The following is a 19,625-nucleotide window of genomic DNA, read 5'->3' as shown; positions in this document are numbered from 1 at the left end:
AATAGAATTAAATTCTATGTATAGAAAGATGCATATTGATTATTTTTTTATTATAAAAGTGTTAATTTCATCAAAATGGATTTTATGCATAAATAGATGCATAAAAGAATATTTTTTTATTATAAGTGTTACTTTCATCAAAATGGATTATATGCATAAATAGATGCATAGAAGAATATATTTTTATCATAAAAGTGTTACTTTCATCAAAATGGATTTTTATGCATAGATAGATGCATAAAAGAATTTTTTTATTATAAAAGTGTTATTTTCATCAAAATGGATTTTATGCATAAATAGATGTATAAAAGAATATTTTTTTATTATAAAAGTGTTACTTTCATCGAAATGGATTTTTATGCATAGATAGATGCATAAAAGAATTTTTTTATTATAAAAGTGTTACTTTCATCAAAATGGATTTTATGCATAAATAGATGCATAAAAGAATATTTTATTATTATAAAAGTGTTACTTTCATCAAAATGGATTTTTATGCATAGATAGATGCATAAAAGAATATTTTTATTATAAAAGTGTTACTTTCATTCAAATGGATTTTTATGCATAAAATGATGCATAAAAGAATTTTTTTATTACAAAAGTGTTGCTTTCACCAATATTGATTTTTATGCATAAAATGATGCATAAAAGAATTTTTTTAATCAAAATAAGAGTTCACTTTAATCCTATGTTTAAATCCCATGAATATTGGAAAAATGAATAAGTAAATACTCAGTGAAGTAAAATTATATTGTTTTATATTCTCTAGGATGGTAATGAGAAAATTCAGAAAAACTATTAAAGTTGGAATTTAGATAAATGACTAATTTATTCCTCATAGGAATTCGTGTTTAGTTTTGAATTTAGTAAAGTAGTAATTGAAATATTACCTTCAAAAGAAAGATAGTTCAGGGAGAACCTTTCTAGACTCAGACCCTGAATTAGACTATGACCAAGACATAACTCCTTCGTCAGTTTCAAGAATAGACGATGTGACCAGTTCAGTAATCTACACTTAAATCACCCACCGAATCTGAAACTAAGTTGAGACCTTTGATTTTGATCTGAGAATCAAGAATTTAGAATTCGAGGAATTCTGCTTGGGAATCCAGACCTGTGATCTAGAAGTCTTGGGATACGGAATTAAGATATACTCATTGTATTCAAAAGAAAATCAAAACTGAAAACTTGCATAGAAACCCTGTTTTCTTAAAAGACTATCTTACACCAAAATGCTGGAGGGAGCATTTGATATATGTGTGTTCTAAGGGAAGTTCGGTTGCAACAGCTGGGGGCGGGGAGTGTTCAAAGGACGGCTCACGCGGCAAAAACCTGCCCAGGTCTTGACCAGCCTGGGTATGGTGTAAAATGGATCCTGGTTGAGGGTTCTGACCGGGTGATACCCATGGGCTGGATGGGGTTAGGCTGGAATCAGTAGAGTTTTAATAATAAAATTGGTTAATAAGATTACGCTTAGAACTCAAATAGTTAAATAATAACCTGAAGACTTCTCAAATGAATAGATCAACGGCTGTGCCTAATTCAATTAGGAAAAAAGCGTTGATTCCTTCAAGTTAAGTTTGTTATAGTTTCCCTTCTATCTGGTTTATTCAGATGAAGGTAGTTCAGTACCTTGACCTCGTTAAAAGAATTCGTTAAGAAAATAAAAATGGTAGAATCGTCCCCGCTTTTCGGGCATGGGAAATTTTCCCGGTTTTGGTTTTTCGAATGACCACCAGCTTAGTCTCGTGCCCGGACGTTTGAGGGCGAGGCCCCAAGTGAGAAACCCTGCCCCGCGCAAGAGGAAGCTACTTCCGCTTGCTACCATCCGGGAATCTGGTGCGCAGAGAGGGCAGTGGGATCTCACACATCTTCTCCAATTTTCTTACAATAATACTTCTCATTCAGCTATTGGTTGAGCACCTTTCGAAATTGTATATGGAAAACCTTTGCCTATTCCGGCAACTAGACTTTCTCACAAAATCAAAGCTGCTGATCAATTCACTATTGATTTTACGACCATTCTGAATGACGTAAAACATTCCATTGCTCATGCTCGAGAAAAGTATGTTAAGCAAGCAAATTGTAAACATAAAGCTATATCCTTTGAACTTGGAGACTGTACGTTTAAAAATTAAAAAATGCTGACTTAAAAGTGTTGAAAAAATCCCAGCTGTTAAGCTTGCACCAAGATTTTATGGACCTTTTAAAGTGATCCACAAAATTAATGATGTTGCATACTAACTTGAATTAACTTCTCATTATTGGAACATTCACAATTCATTTCATGTTAGCTTATTAAAACCTTTCAAAGGACAACTTCCCACTCATCTAGTATATGAAGAACCACCTCTTATTGAGGAGACCAAGAAATCTTACTCCCAGATACTATCATTGACCACCAAATTACACACCAACTCACACTGGAAACCAATATAGCAAATATTTAATAACTTTCAAAGATCATCCTCCTGAAGATGCAAGATAGGTGCTTGAGAAATATTTTCGTGCTTTCCCTGAGATCCTCCGTTCTTTTTAACAAACTGGTAATTGAGGTCAATTGAGCAAGAGGAGATGTTATAGAAATATATTTTAAGCCCTCTTAAAAATATTATTCTATCCTCTTAGATAATTTGGGGATTCTTGGATTATCTTTGCGTCATGCCAAATTATGTTAATATCATGGGTGATACCATTATAAATATTAATATGTTTGGTGAATATTGGCATATGCTTGGGGTCTCCAATGTTTGTTTCGGTTAGTTCGTATGTAGGGGTGATTCCCGGGTTACTTATGCCTGACAAACATGTGTGTGATGATGGTTTGTATGCTTATAGAATATTTATTTCACCAATTTATTATTGGTTATCTTATAGGTGAAGAGGATTCCGATGATTGAGGAGATGTCGCACCAATTTATTACCTGGCACACCATTTTTGTAAACAAGCTTGGTAAATACATGTGCTAGCTTGTGCACATTTTGATTTATTTTGTAAAAGCTATAGTTTATCAAGCATTGACTTTATCTTTAATATTTGGTAAAGTGTGATATGCTTTAAACCCAAGCTTCAATTTATGGGCACTCTAATTTTGAAGATAAGAGAGTGTCATGCAAGAAAAGCATCCTTTTTGTATTTTTGGAGGCTATGGCCTAAATTGGAATAAAATATCTCATAAATACTCATGTGTGGGGGAAAATAGGCCATACATACACGAGGGGGGATGATTGCACCCAATCTTGGAGCTGAATCTTTGTGAGCTAAGTATTTTCATTTGTTTTTGAATATTTTAATCATGGTCATGTGATGTTTGATGAATTGTTGAATTTAAATCAATTTCTTGCAATTTATTTGATTTCTATCTCCCTAGAAATTTAGATCCCGTGACTCTCTCGAGATGATTGGGGATGCATGTGTGATGCTAGATTCTTAATTGGGATTCTTCGTACGCACTACCATGGGTTACCCGACGTGATCAGATTATACATCACTTTTGCCGACTTTGTGCATACATTTGGGACATCCAAACTTTGACCATTGGATCATTCATCATCTATTTCACGTTGTTAAGAGTTGGTAGAGCACCACAAAGCCTCTATATATCCTTCAACACATTGGCTGTCAATCCTTGAGGCTCCATTGCCGAGATCATGTGGGCATGATCTTGATGAGAGGGATGGCAGTGAGCATTCCGAGCATTGTGATTGATGATACGCGTATGTCTACCTACCTTCGAGCGGATCATAGTGATGCATTAGGAGATAGTGATAGATTAGACTATCATGGGGATCAGCTCTTAACTAGTGATGCATCCATTGTAGTGTGTGAGATTTGGGATGATGATACTTCACATGTTGATGAGCATACGATAGTGCATGAGAAGCATAGACCTAAGTTTCTAGTGCTAGATGAGTCAGGTTACTCTTTTAGATCCTCTATTCACGGAGATATCTATGATTCTATCTCTACTCCTAGCTCTCATAGCATACATGGCAGCATTTACTTGGGTTTAGTGTGTATACTTGCGCAGCCAACCATTGCACATGAGCATAGTGATGATTTTGTTGAGGTGAGGCTTCATAGGAGAGAGAAGATTATGCATATGGATCTAGAGAGCTTTGCATTTGATCTAGACATCTCCTTAGATCCTATATTGTTGGAGATAGGTTTATCATGGGATATAGGTCACATAGGTGATGGAGATAGACCATGTTTATGAGGATAACCTTGGAGGCCTTGGAGATATCGAAGATGATGATTTAGGGGATGATACCATTTATCTTTCATCTGAGGATACCTCTTTATTTTTCAATGATGATTATGATGATGATGATGAGTATATTGATATCTTAGATCATCATACACACATAGAGGGTTTTGCACATGAGGAGGTAGTGCATGGTTTGGCTCATGTCCATGTACCTATTGATGTAGTGGATCATGTTTTTGACATTTTGAGTGATGCTACATGGGATGATAGCATTGGTTCACTCTTACCCTCGCATGACGCCGACCTTGAGATATGTTCTTTTGGCTCCTAGGGATGTCGACACGAGCCTATGTTCTTTGGAGCCATGACATTTTCCTTTGAATGCATTCTTTGCCACTTGAGGAGCATAGTTTTTGGATATGTGGCTCGACATTCAGATGCATCTACGACATATCTTAGTCTTGGCCTACACGATGACTCTTTTGTGCCAGGACCATTTGACATTCTCGCCAAGAGTTTCAAGCTTTTTCGGTGGAGACCTTTCATGCCAGATTTACAATGTGGTCATGAGGATGGGCTTACGAGTTTTCCTTTCAACACTAGAGCTACTATTTCTTTGGAGTCGAGATTTTCTTTTAATCCAAGAGCTACTACCATCTCAGCTTTGATGGTTCGGGATGTATACCATACATGTCCTTTTAATCCTGGAGATACTTGACTAGCTTCGTCATCGACAGTGGTTCCTTATCCTCTCCACATGCACTAGATTATCGTGGGACCACTGCCTTGGATGTTGCATGCCTAAGATTTCTTTTCGATCTAGGAGGTTGCATAGATACCCTTATCATCAACGAGACCCCTGAATCCTTTCCATTTGACCCTGGGATCATATGATTCATGTATGGGTCTTTTGCTACATGGACATGGATGTGATTTTTGGCTTTTGTACATAGCCACTTGTATATGTCTTTTCTTTGAGCATCACCACCCTTCGATTTCGAGAGGGCGAAATCATGCTAGGAGGGGATGGTTTGTAACAAAGTGTTCTTAGGATGCACATGCACATGGGATGGGCCTAGGCACATGGGCTTAGAGTCATTTACATGTGGGATTAGGGCACATGGGCCTTGGGACTATAAAAGGCATGTGCACTAGGAGTATTGTATCTTTTGACGTTTTGATAATCATGAATACACAAGTCTCTTACTCTCTCTTCTCTCTCTAAACCTAGGCTAATCATCTTAATCTAGGTTGATTCAAGGCTAATTAGGCTAAATCTAGGTTAATCTAGATGTTACTTGCTTTCACCTTATAATGAATATGAATCTATTCGATGTAATGACACAAGTCTTCATCCCTACAACTTTGAAACTATTTCTTTACTAAAAAAATGTTGCTTTGATTTGAGAGCCCCCATAGTATACTTGCTACACTTGAGTAGCCTTGAAATCTTTATGTTTCTCAATAAAGTGTTGGTGTGGCCACATTTTTCTTCAACTTTTCAAGAAGGTGGTAACAACTTTTGATGCATACCCTATTTCCACAAGACAAATACATTAGAAATTCTACTAGGTTCTACTTCTTAGAGAGTTGGTCAATCCTCCTAGCATAATTTTCAGCTAAGTACCTTCTTCGGGTCCTCTTATAAAGAAAATTGGTCCCAAATTTTGTTTCAATGAACCTAAGTATCATAATTATGTGTGGCACCATCATGTTCTTGGTTCAATCTAGCAAAAAGAGTATTCTTAAACCTTATGCTTTTACTAAGTAAAAAAATTATGCTAATAAAAAATAAACTAAAAAAGTAAACACTTCTTTTAAATTAAAAGCCTTGAATAAGGAACACATATCTCTCTCTCTCTCTCTCTCTCTCTCTCTCTCTCTCTCTCTCTCTCTCTCTCTCTCAGGATGCGGCCAATAAGTACACATTGAAAGGACTTGATATAATATAATGGTTGATCATAGTATGCCATGCCAGGTTTTGTTTTACTATCTTGGGATCTCATCTTCTTCCTCAATCACATTTTTGTATGAGGGCTAGAGTACTAGGTTAGGGTATGCTTGAGAGAGGCTTGATAGTTATGTTAATATGAGTTTTTTTTTTGGAAAATTCAAACAATTAGCTTATAAGAATGAGGAGGAGAGTAAGTATATAGCATAAGGCTAACACTAATCTCACTATCATCATAGGGTCTCTTTGCTTTTTGAAAGTGGAATGGGGAGTTTCATGGTACTCACAAAATTAGAATAACAAGAATCCTACTCAATTTCTAAAACATAACATGCTAGTTTTATTCACAATGTGGACATCCCATGACATGATAGGAAACTTAGAAATTTTATCAAGGATGTTTGCATATTTACCATGTTCACACATGTCCCATATGTATAAGTAATATTGCAAAGACAATGTTGAAACTTGAAGTAGAGCTACTTAAATCTAATAGCATATTTTGTTGAAGTCTCATTTGTGCCATGTTATGTGCTTGTTACAAACAAAGATGATGTTGAAACTCGAAGTAGAGCTACTCAAATTTATAGCTTATTTTGTAAAATGCACATATGTGCCATGTCATGTGCGTATTGCATGTGTATGAAACAATAAAGCCTTCTTTTCACCCACTTAAACATATGTTAAGAGAGTTTTATGGCACATTTTTTTTTTACCAACAAGCGTAAGAATTAATTAAGAGAGACAAACATTACAAAATCTGGCTGGGATACAGCACCACAATCATAACAATTACAAATCTCAAAATTCCTTTTCGTATAGCTTTAATTCTGGATTGCAGTAAAGTCACAAAACGGTTGGCCTCCTCCGTCTTCATTTGGAGCGCATGCTACTGTATCTGGACCGGATTGCTTGGTTGAATTGGAGGTTCTCGAAGTACTGCAGCTTGAGTGGTATATAGTCTCGTCTGCACCAAGTGGTAGTCATAAATCTGCACATGAAAATCAACAAAAAGACTTCTCAGATTTGGAATCTGGTAAGCAACCTCAAACGCAGTCGCACATCTATCTTTCCAAATCAACCAAAGGAATTCAGCTTTGACTCTGGCCGAACACCGAGAGAGCACCCCAACAGTATCCCCTAGAAGTAGTTGTTTAGCAGAGGGCAGGCACCCCAGAGCAAACCAAACCGGTGACAATATGTCGACAGATCTCTGACAGTTTCTGAACAAATGCCCAATATCTTCAATGCTAAGTTTGCATCTAGCACATACCCCATCTGAGAGCCCACATTTCCTGCACTTGTCACCTGTCCATATGGCTTTATGCATAATCAACCACAATAAAACAGATTTCTTAGGCTGAATCTCTTTAGACCAAATTGAGCGGAATTTGAAGTTCCATTGGCGTCTGTCATATAGGACTGACCATCTCTTGTTGAGAACCACATGTACAGGGGAAGACGGTACTGCTTGCACACGAGGGGGGCGAACGAAAGGTGTACCTCCTCTCCAGCATAGGGCTTTGAGGGAAAAGGGCTCGGAGACTGATATCTTCCATGCCTCACTCTCAGGAAAGATGTTGATACGATCCCACACCAACTTCACTTCCCAAGGAAGGAGCGAGAATTTTAACATCAGTTCATCATTGGTCATCCACCTATGGGAGGGAGATTGCCACACATCTGCCCATACTCTGATGCCCTTCTTGTGAATACGTAGAGTAGTACGCATTGAAATGCCGGGCACCAGAGGAACTGGACTAAGAGGAAACCACAGAGAGTCAGAAGCTCTGATAGAGTAGCTGTGTCTGCTTTCCCACACAACCCCTACCTTGTCACGATATTTGTTCCAAGCTTTCCATAAAGAACGAAGAAGCTCAGACCCTTTAGGCTTGACAGTTTCATGTCCTATCAAAATAGTAGTCCAAGGCAGATCCTTCCAACCTGAGAAGTTTTCAAAGGAGAATTGGTCAAAGTTTCTGAATAGCAGAAGGGAAGAGCATTCCTCAGGGTGAGAGACAGCTCTAATAATGGTTTTAACAGCAAGACGGTCCGCCCAAGCGAGAATATCTACTACCCCCAATCCCCCTTTGTCCCTGGGAAGGCAGCAGAATTCCCATCTAACTTTGGCAGCTCCTCTCCTGAAAGGGTCTCCTGACCATAGGAAGTTCCTACATAATTTTTCAATTTCCTTTAGATGAGTGTCTAGGGGTCTCCAATAGGTGAGGAAGAAGAGGACGTAAGCAGCTAAAAAGTGATTGATTACCAGCACTCTGCCCGCTAACGAAAGCTGCATACCCATCCATCTATTCAGCTTGCCCTTGAACTTATCAACTACCCAGTCCCACCTTTGCTTCAGGGTAACTCCGAAACCCATAGGAATGCCTAGCAGCCGAAATATTTCACCAGCCCGAATACTCTGACATCCCTGCTGAACCAGCCAGATGGGGAGATTTCCTTCAGCAGAGAATACTCCCGTTTTTGTGTGATTGACTCTAGAGCCAGATGCTAAACAAAAGGTGTCCAGCACCTTCCAGAAGGTCAGGAGAGAATTCTGGTCATTGATGAGCAAAGCGTTGGTGTCATCTGCAAACTGAGAAAGAATCTGAACACCATTTGAGCTAGGCAAGGGAATACCTTTAATTAGCCCCAAACTCTGGGATCTTTGCACCATACAATTCAAACTATCCACAGATAACATAAACAACAGTGGAGCAAGAGGACAACCCTGTCTGACCGACCTGGCCAGGGGGAAAGCATCTGACATTGAGTTATTTAGCGCCACTCTAGCTGAAGCATTGCCGAAGAGGGTTTTAACAAACTGGATCAAGCTCGGGCCAAACCCCATCTTCTCCAAACTGAGTAATACAAAGCTCCACTCCAGCCTGTCTCATAGGCTTTGTCAAAATCAACTTTGGCAAAGATAAAGTCAATCCCTTTCTCCTGAGCATACTCTACTCCTTCCCAAATTGAAATAACAGCTTCAATGAGTCTTCTTCCACGGATGAATCCTTTCTGCTCTGCTGAAATGTGTCTCATTAAGCTGGGAGTGATACTGCAGGCTATTACTTTGGCGAGCACTTTGTATACAGAATTCAGCATAGTCAGAGGCCTCCAGTTCTCTAGGAGATCCTTAGGCCCTCGTTTGTGGATAAGTTTTATCACTCCCGTATTGATAAAGGTGGGCAAAGCAGAGTACTTCACCGATTCTTCCCAAACCCGCTGGATGAAAGGGGCAATCCAATCTTTAAAGGCAAGGAAAAACTCACCCGGCATTCCATCCAAGCCGGGAATTTTGTTTGGTTTCAAGCTCTCAATGGCCATCTTAATTTCTGAGATTGAAATAGGTACATGCAGCTGACTTGCCAGCTCTGCTGAGATGACATTATATCTAGCCTCCCACAGACCGAATCGCGGGCCTTAGCCTTCAACTCACTGGACTGCTCCGGTGTATTGAACAGCTTTTGAAAGTGATTGCGGACCAGCACACAGTTTTCCTCCTCAGTCCTGGCCGTGCCATCACTGGTGGTCAGACAAGATTCCTCACTTGTTTCTTCCTAAGGATCTTGAACATTTCTTTAGACGGGCGATCGATCCTGCCAGCCCACCACTCTCTGAAGAAAACCGTGGCATGCTTGAAGGCCAGCTCCTCCTCATATCTAATATGGGCCCTTAGCTTGGTGATCTCTTCTTGGTCCTCAGCTACAGCATTGTTCTTGGCTTCAAGTTCCATAAGCTGGAGATAGGTAGCTTCTCTCCTTTTCCTTCTTATGATAGTAACCTCTTTCCTAAAACCAGTGAGAGCTTTTTGGGACTCCCTCAGAGCTTGAGACCAGGCCGCGGGGCAGGGGAGTGCGCTTTACTGAAAGCATTCAACCAGATCTTCTTGAGTTCTTTTTGCACCACCTTAAGCTGAAAGAGGGAAGCGTCAGTGTGAAACCAAGAGTTTCTAACCTTGGTGGCTTTGTCATCCAAGGTGACTACCAGAGGATAATGATCCGACAAAGCAGGAGGAGTATTTAGGTTTTGACTTGACCCTGGAGTAGATATTGGCTAATTCCGAAGAAATGTAACATCTGTCTAATCTAGCCTTCCTGGCGTTATCGCCAGAGGAGTAGTTCTGCCAAAGTGAACTCAGCTTCCTCTCCTACATCCCACAAAGAAAAGAGCTCTTTGACTTGGACCCAACTCTCTTTCTCTAAGCCTTTGATTACTTGGCCCAGGCCTTTGTATCTATCCGCCCCACCATGTTGAAATCTCCTACAATGACTACTGGGCCATCCAACGCCTTGAGCTCACTCCACAGATTGGCTCTGTCAGCAACAGCACCCCCTGCATAGACGGAGCAATTCTGCATCTTGACTGGCTTATCTACCTTGGTTGAAATCCAGTCGAAGCCCCCAACAACAACCGAGTTAGGGGAGACATCCCATTTAACAGGAACTCCAAGAACAGCTCCTCCAGAGCCCCTAGAATGAGACGAAGAGAACCATCTATGATCCTCAGAGACCTCCTTAAGACGGCTAAAAAGATCGTTTCCAGTTGTTTTGACCTCCTGAAGAGCTATTATCTCCGATTTGTTAATGCAGAACCAATGTTTCAGCTTCCTGGCCTTGATGGGGTCTGACCGCCCCTTGATGTTCCAAGAAACAATCCTCATTTATGGGACTTCTTATTGGATTTCTTGGTCTGAGCTTTGATGGGCGATGCTTGTGTAGCAGCTTGCATAGGTCTTTTGTGGTCTTTGTGGATCTCCATAGGAGTGGAAAGCCCATCCCCCTCCACCTGTACTTCCTTGCCTTTATAAGCAGAGGTGTCTCCCGCCAGAACATTAACATTCAGTTCTCGCATTACAGATTGATCATTTTCGTTAACCTGGTCTTCCAACGATTTACCCACCTCTGCTTCTTCATCAGAGCCCGAGAGTAGAAACTCTTCAACCTCAGAGTCAACCCACTCTGGCAATGAAGCTAGGAGGGCAAACTTGTTAACGGATTTACCCCTGGTCTTAGAAGCATCCTGCCAGGTATCTTTGGTCGCTCTCTTAGGGAGGGTGACTCTAGCTGCTTTAGGGGCTTGCTGAAGAGGGGTGGCATCTGGAGAAGCTGGGGAAGGGGCGTTGACCGAGGTAAGTCGAGGACAGTTTCTGACGAAGTGCCCATTGGCACCATAGTGAAAACAGGCGGATGGGAGGTATTTGTACACTATGGCTTGCTCAAAGTGTTCACCATCGTTGGTGAAGATATCAATAGCTGAGGGGAGATCCAAAGATATGTCCATTTCTATGAGAACTTGAGGGTGCCATGAAGGCACATAATCCGAGCGGGGTTTTCCTCCCAGAACTTTCCCCAGCTTAGAACCAATGACTCCTAGGTGATTATGGTAGTGGAGGGGCAGATTAGGAAACTCTACCCAGACATGGTAGTTAACCAAGGCAGCGTCTTCGGGATTGAAGTCTTTGTTCCAGCGAAAAAGGCTGAGGGGGGGATTACGGATGAGCCACTGGCCTCTGTTGAGGACATCAAACGCCATTTGCGGGAGCTTGAAAACAAACAGATAGTGGTTTTTAGGGAGGGCCTGGATGGTCTCCACTTCAGCCCCAATCGCACCCCACTGGAGTCGAATCCAGCTTCTGATAGACTCTGCTGGGGGTCTAGGACCCGCCAGCAATCCGATAAGAGCCCTATTCTCCAGATCATGCTGTATTCTTCGGATTTGAGAAGAAGGAAGAGTGACTGAGCGCTTACCTCCAACATGTGCGTCCCCTGTGTGCCTGCTCCAGCAGCACCAAGGCCACCGCTACAGAGACGATCAGAGGACGAAGGACCGTGGGCATCCGCCAGCGAAGGAGGGAGATTCAGGGCTGGGCCAGAGACAGCACCATGTGCCATGAGAGCAGCTTCCTTGGGCAGGCCATGGAAGGCTTCGAGAACTGCCTGAGGAGGAGACGGGAAGCACGAAGGAGAAGGAGTAGCACCGATGAGGTCGACCGAACGAGTCGGCGCATTGAACTGAAGTAACGAGGGCGTAGAAAGCGCATGCAAATGCCACGCGTTAGGCCAAGGAAAGCCTGACGCGGCGGCCATGCAGACTACCCCGGCCCCGACGGAGCGCTCGAAGTGATTGATGGTTGAGGATTAGCAGAGTAGGTGAGCTTACCTTCACTAATCTATTATCATGGGTTCTGTTCATCTGTTCCATTAACTAAAACCTATGGCACATTAAAATTAGCATAGGTTGGTCTACATTAAAATTCATCTCAAGACCATGTACCCTTTAGAGACCTAAGTTGTTGTCCTTGTTATAGTGAACCCAATTGGTTAAAGTTGAAATTCCAAGTGACATCATGGGCTTGATTTCTTCTAAGGGGTTGAAATCCCAAGTGCGGTGCCACATGTTCAATTCCTTCTAAAGGGTTAAAATCCTGAGCACAATATTGTCAATTCATCTTGTGGGCTATAATAGTGTACGTGCTAATAGAACCATCCTTGAAATTACACACACAGTCACAATAAATGTTTCATAAAGCCCTAGTAAGGTTCTTCGTGTTACCCATTCGCCACTAGAAACACCATGAGGATACTTCTCGTCCATTGTCTCTATGGATGAAATGGAGAGGTTTCGAAGTGACACTTTCCAAATCAAATTGGGAAAGTATGAAAGATTAAAGAAAACTTGGGAATGGATGTGAAATTAGATGCAATTACATTAATGTATGTTGCTTTTAATGGCATGTTTCCAAAATCCCTCATCGTTGTCCTTTTCTGGCATCATCCTTTCTCTCCATGCTCTCTAGGTGGCTGCCAATGAATACAAGTGTGCACTTAGAAACAAAGAAACGCTTTTGTCATCAGCTTCAAGCAAGCCACTATTGTGCTTTAAAAAAATTATACACGAAAAGGGTAGATGCTGGCTATTAACACAAACTAATAATATCTGAAACAGACTTTCCCCTCTATGAATTATACAAAATTGTCCAGAGCATGTGCCAACAAGGAGATGTACTAACTGAGGTTCTGAGCACATGTTCTACTAGTAGCTGCAAGCCTTGGGGGATACAAGCTACATAGAGTAGAAGTTAGTGGATGCAAAGCCCGACTTTTAACTACATGGATGGAACAAGTTAAAAAAATGTGCAATAGGCAGATGTATAAGTGGCTCCTAGCACAACAAAGCTTTGTGCCAAACAACAAGTTCAAGAGTGAAAACAGTTGAACACCCGTTTAGACCAAACTATAAAAGAGGCTATCATAGACATGAGGTGGATGCTGACTAGACCTCACTCTTACGGCTATGGGAAGATCATGGTGCCCTTGTAGAATTGTAGAATAGATGTAGAAAACCACATCATCGTCGACAAACTTTTTCTTTCGCCACACCAATTTAAGCCTCTAAAGATGACCCAAATTCTAGTTGGCAGAAATTATACTTATCTGCCACAAACAATGAAGTTCCTTTTTTTTGGATCAATAATAATTATATATATTAACTTAAACTGTTCAAAAGCTGCAATACAACCAAGTCAGGGCTACAATATCCATATTTACTACTCCTCAACTTTATTCAGAATTTTACACAAAAATTCCCGTCTCTCTTCTTCCAACAGAAAACTAGACTGTTCCTAAGATATTTGATACCCCAAAAGTATGCTAGCCTCCATCATAGCTTTTGTAGTGCATCCACGAGAAGACTGATTTTCTAGCATTCCCCCTTTCTTGAACCAAACTTCAACAGTGGGTCTGGTTCCAATCGGGTTTTCTATAAAGGCAACAAAAGTATAATCAACTTGTTTTTCTTTGCGGTACCACCTTAGAGTTTTGGTCCAAACTTGGGAGGCCTTTTCTTCCCTTCCCAACATCTCACCTGCACCATACAAACCAGAGTTAGGGATTTATTCCTAGTATGTTTGAAGCTCACCAAGCACTGGGACAGAATTCAGATCATGTTCCTTAGCAAACTCTGAATCAACAAATCCATCTCAGAGCATCTTATTTTATTTACATTACACACAGACCAACACACGTAAACACACTTATGCATTAAGTTTGAGTCTTGCACGCCTGTACATACCACCTTCATAAATACAATTGCATTCCTGCTAGTCCAGATTTCCAACAAGATGCAAGCTCTGATGATATTAAAAATCAAACCAATATATTCATTACTAACTAACCATTTACCCAAGATCCAGTCTCCCCAATATGTTTGTATACCCAAGCTCTTCTCTATCCATTTAGACATTTTGGACCAAGTACCCCTGATTGCTAGGCATTCCTGAAACACATGTTTACCATCTTCAAGTGAAGACCTACACCTAGGACAGATGCCACTAGAAATATTTTTCTTTTGGAGTTTAGAGCCAATAGATAATGCCCACATGCAAACCTTCCACAAAAAAACTTAAAACTTCTCAAGGATCTGGCAATCCCAAAGCAAATTCCATCTCTTTTTCCAACTGGAAGGGCTCCAATTTACATTCCAAATTTTATTGCAATACAACACATTGACATCCCCATTTCTCATTAATGAATATATATCTTTGGTTTTGCCATTCTTTAGTTTGACACCATTCAACCAAGCCCAACCCTTAATCCAAAGTAAGGTATCAATAGCAGTAGAGCATAACTCCCTTTGAAGCAACTCCAAAACCTAAGCCATCAGATCTCTTTCCTTCCTAGCTAACTGATATTCCAAAGATAACTGATCCATCCCAACAATCAACTAGATGCCTAACGCCTTTATTGTTGAATCTTTGCAATAGAGATATCAAGTAGGACCAAAGGGGGATTAAATTTATGAGTCCACCATATACCCAAATTGAGCATAGATTTGCTTGGTTACTCTAACACCTCCATCCCAAACCATGATACCCAAATTGTCCTTCCAACATTTGCATGGCATTTTGCAAAGTGCTGAGCTGGTGATCTTAAGAGGAGCAGAAAGCATTGAAGGGAACATTACTGGGCTAGAGCACAAACAGTGGAGTACTTAACCTCTGTCATTAAAGTCGGCAGCCCTCCCATTACACATTGAAGGGAATATTACTGGGCTAGAGCACAAACAGTGGAGTACTTAACCTCTGTCATTAAAGTCGGCAGCCCTCCCATTGCACATCATGCAAACCAGCTTCAAAGGTTTCAGCATCCTTACATCTAGATCCCACTTTCAAGCTTGTGTGCATAGCTAGTTCGCTGATTCATACACCGGACTACTTGTGAGTGCACACAATTCATGAGTGCTCGTAGCTCTGGACTGCAAGTCTGGTACAAAATTATAAAGCCATCTCACTCCAATCGAACTCATTGTAGATGGAAGTGCCATATCACAAAGCCAGTCCGACAAAACTAGTGACAGGCAATTTTCCAACTGAAAGGCAGTGAAGGCATGTCACATGGGGCTCTTATCTATCCAAGATCCATTCACAATGTATCTAAAACATGACACTGTAAAAACAGCTCAAAAACAATTGAATTCTGCACCTACATTTATGCCACAGATTCTGTGTCCTACTCAGACCCAAAAAATTGAAATCTCATGCAAGCATTACAACCACAACAAATACCAGTATCAAGGACCACCACTGTCTAATGCGCACAGAACATGCAACACACTGAACTTACAAAGATCAGATTGTCCCAATAAAAACAATCTCAACATCTTTTCTTAGCCCACTGAGTAAAGGACCTCAGCAAGAGAAACTTCATCTTCATTAAAAAAAAATATACAGCATCAGCAAAAGTAGGCAATAGACCCCTTTGCCTGCACAAAGCAAACTTGAAGATGACTTTACTGTAGGCCATAAAGTGATCTTAGTAGTCCGTAGATTAGTACAACTGCACCTTCATCAAAACCTTAAACGACATCTGCATAGACAGACATACAATCCATGCCTTGTTCCTCTTTGCTTTCAACATAAAGCAAGCTTCAGTCTGCAATGTTAGTGCCATCATTGAGATCTGGAACTTCATTGAACATAAATTGGTCCTGGTAATCCATCATAAACTGTGTTGACCGCTTCACGTCCATAAAAAGCTCATAGACCCTGCCTACATCTTGAATATCTACCTCCTTGCCTTTCCGCTTCTGACATGCTAATGCAGAGGCTGTGATCAGGTGAATGGCATAGCGCAATGAAGTCTCAAGCCCTATCTTCGTAAGTAGTAATTTTGCATCTTCCGACATTTCAACATCCTCTTCTTCACATCTTATTTCCAAAATTTGCTTAATTTCATCCTCAGTATAAGGTTGTGTGGAAATAATTAACAATCGATCAAGGAGATCAATAGGCAGACCATGAGGGGACTTGTAGTTTGTGCCACGAATCCTTGTAATGCCCCTATTTGTAGCAACCACCAAAATAGGGGCCATTTCATTCTCAAGTGCACGATTCAGAAAAGAGAAGCATTCGATGTCTAGCATGTGCACCTCATCTATGAAGAGTACTCCAGGTATGATCTCAGCTTTGCCCTCCTCCCTCCATTCTGCAACCTTGCTATCAATCTGCTCCCTCACTTCAGAGCGAATTTCACCAGTATCACCAGTGAACAAAGCTAAAAATCCCTGAGTTCTGCAGCATTGTAAAACCCCCAAAAAAAGGTCAGCACTCATGCACTCTTCTAGAGACTAGGATACAGATGTCTCATTTCAGATAGTTAAGAATTCGAGGCGTCTCAGCCTGATGCAGTGCTTAAAAATGTTGCTTGCTGTATTTGTCTGAGGTTCAGAACTTCGTTTGGTGGTTTGATGCACACTCACTAAAAGGAAGTATATGGGAGCTTAAAAAATAGATTAGCTTGACAAAGATCATGAATACATGCTTACACATTGCTAAAAACTAAAAGCTTAAAAACAAAACCATTGTCTTAGGCTTATTAGAGCATCATTCAGGTACCCCTGCCAGTTGTAGGACAACAGCTAGACAAACTAAGCACTGTAATGCCAGACACAAGACAGGACCCTATTCAACAAGGTCTAGCCAATTTTGACACCAGGCTACCTCTATGGCAGCCTGAGCAGGTCTAAAAAGCGCCACAGTTGATCTTCTCCCATGTTCTCTACAATGATGGCCTTTTGATATTATGAACTTTAAGCAGACATCTTTCTCAGATGAAACGGTCGTGTGAACAATGGGAGCCTTATGCAGACATTATTCCCACATAGAGGTGTGCAAGAAACCTTCAAAATATGCAGTATATGAAGCTAAGAGATCTCCATATTATCTCTATTTCATAAGCATATCTCACAATTTTAGAGGCAGACTTGTCCTTGGCTGTCTAGCCCAGCTGGTAAGGGGTTTGAATCATAGGCAGGTGCCCAAGTTCAAACCCTGTGTGGCAGCAACCACTGTGAAGCCCTGGTGCCTATTGCTTAAACGCATTACATTTTCAAAAAAAGAAAGCTCAGGAAGAGAATTGTGGTATTCCATTTTACCTACGTTTTTTTCAAAAGCATCTTAATATATATATATACCTAGATGAATCCAGGAACATGCCCAAATTCACCTTTTAGGAACGTGCATGTTATATACTCGTGGTAGTCAACCCACACGACTATATAACTATCAACTCCATTATGCATAGTATGGACTAGATACTACGACATCCCCACTAATGTCATCAGTGCCCAATAGTGGGTGTAGAACTCTGTAGTATCAAGATATGATCTCACACACGCACTCCACACACACACACACACACACACATAAGAGCATATATTCACACAAAGCCCTTCGTCTGAGTTTCTGTCAAACCTCCGGAGATGCAGGGTAGACTCAGCCATAATGAAGCCTAGCACTAAGGGAAGTAGCAAATAGAAAGAATTAGTACAACAAATAAGTAGTTGATAGGGCAAATACACCGCTAAAGATAGAAAGAATAAGCACAATATCAATTGGCCGCAACTCGGATGAAAACTTCACAATGTGAAATCTGCATGTCCGCTAATACAGCTGAATTATATTCGTAGATGAATCCAAGAACATGTCCAAATTCACCTTTTAGGAACGTGCATGTTATGTACTCATGGTAGTCAACCCACAAGACTATATAACTATCAACTCCATTATGCATAGTATGGACTAGATACGACGACATCCCCACTAATGTCATTAGTGCCCAATAGTGGGTACAGAACTCTATATCAAGATATACTCTCACACACGCACTCCACACACACACACACACACATATAAGAGCATATATTCACACAAAGCCCTTTGTACTGACTTTCTGTCAAACCTCCGGAGATGCAGGGCAAACTCAGCCATAATGAAGCCTAGCACTAGGGGAAGTAGCAAATAGAAAGAATTAGTACAGCATATAATGTTCTTCAAAGCTTAAAACTGACCTGCTGTTGATGACATCTATCTCATGCAGAGTGACGACATGAACAATCTCCTTTCGCTTCTGCAGCTCTCCATCAGGGCATTGAACAAACCGGGTTTGCGGCCCCATGGCATCGTAATCTCTGGACCGAGCAAAGGAGCGCCCGAGCTTAGTAATCTTACCAGAGGCTTTATCAATGGCAATAATATCCCCACTCTGCACCTTCTCCTTCCCCAGGGCTTCGATCATCTTGGTCCCCAGGTCGTATACAGTCTCCATGTCTGTGGTTTTTAGGGTTAGCTTCCCTGTCTTGGAAGCAGCTCCTGCAGTAGCCGGCCTGTCAATCTGAATCTCCACAACCTCCCCTTCTAAAATCTCTGTCTCTTCTTTAATTCTGACACCGATGGCCGATCGGAAGGCTTGCGTGAGAGCTTCGGTTTTGCTCATCTCCAGAGAGAAAATCTCGCTGCCTGCCATCATGGCGAAAGGGGTTTCTTCACCTAGGGCTTTGGCCATGCCCATGGCTATGGCGGTTTTGCCTGTACCTGGCTGCCCTGCCAAAAGCACCGCCCGGCCTGCTATCTTCCCATCTTTAATCATCTGCAGGATGATTCCTGCTGCCTTTCTTGCTGGTTTCTGCCCCACCATTCCCTGCGAGATATCGCGAGCTTCCAGGGCATCATCAAGGCCCAAGCCTCTGATGTGCGAGTGAGCACCGATACGCTCAATACGGGTGAGGTCCTTGATCTCGGGTAGCTTGAGGTCCACCATGGCTAGCGAGGCAGATGAGTGCTAGGGCTTGCAGACAGAGATTACAGAGTAGAAAACAGCCCTAGTTAAGTGATGGGGTTTTGTCGACATAGCCTAGAACGACAGTTACGACGTGGGCGAGGGCAAGAAAGACCTAATTTTTGAATATCTAAAATTTGAAAGGGGAAAATAAATAAATCAAAAAGCGTCTTGTTTGCGTGTGCATGTGTCTGTGTGACTTTCTCACATAGATGTATATCTATGTGTGTCTTTCTCACATGCATTCTCTCTCTCTCTCTCTCTCATGTGCACAAACACAACCCTCTCTTACACACATACACGTACACATGCACTCTCTCTCTTCTCACACCTGTCTCGTATACACAC

At 41.2% G+C, this 19,625-nt stretch overlaps 1 protein-coding gene across 1 annotated transcript; it reads right to left on the bottom strand.

Annotated features, from left to right (window-relative positions):
- Positions 1–15,823: 15,823 nt before the first annotated feature.
- Positions 15,824–19,410, bottom strand: LOC147617719 (uncharacterized). The gene is made up of 2 exons (XM_086775973.1): positions 18,511–19,410; positions 15,824–16,732 (listed from the first exon to the last, which is right to left on the bottom strand). Exons 1-2 carry the CDS (start codon positions 19,257–19,259, stop codon positions 16,090–16,092), a joined length of 1,392 nt encoding a protein of 463 aa, XP_086632099.1. The 5' UTR covers positions 19,260–19,410; the 3' UTR covers positions 15,824–16,089.
- Between the last annotated feature and the right edge of the window lie 215 nt (positions 19,411–19,625).

Source organism: Cibotium barometz, chromosome 36 (genome assembly GCF_041138505.1).
Source record: "Cibotium barometz isolate CiBa-2024 chromosome 36, ASM4113850v1, whole genome shotgun sequence".
NCBI classification, from domain to species: Eukaryota; Viridiplantae; Streptophyta; class Polypodiopsida; order Cyatheales; family Cibotiaceae; genus Cibotium; species Cibotium barometz.
This window is presented reverse-complemented; position numbering and strand designations above follow the sequence as displayed.

What these genes read in the sequence shown, in the direction of transcription:
- LOC147617719 (XM_086775973.1), bottom strand. Translation starts at nt 19,259, where the DNA reads ATGGTGGACCTCAAGCTACCCGAGATCAAGGACCTCACCCGTATTGAG. An exon ending in ATAGATGTCATCAACAGCAG is followed by an intron (nt 16,733 to 18,510) that starts GTCAGTTTTAAG and finishes ACAATGCTGCAG; the next exon opens with AACTCAGGGATTTTTAGCTT.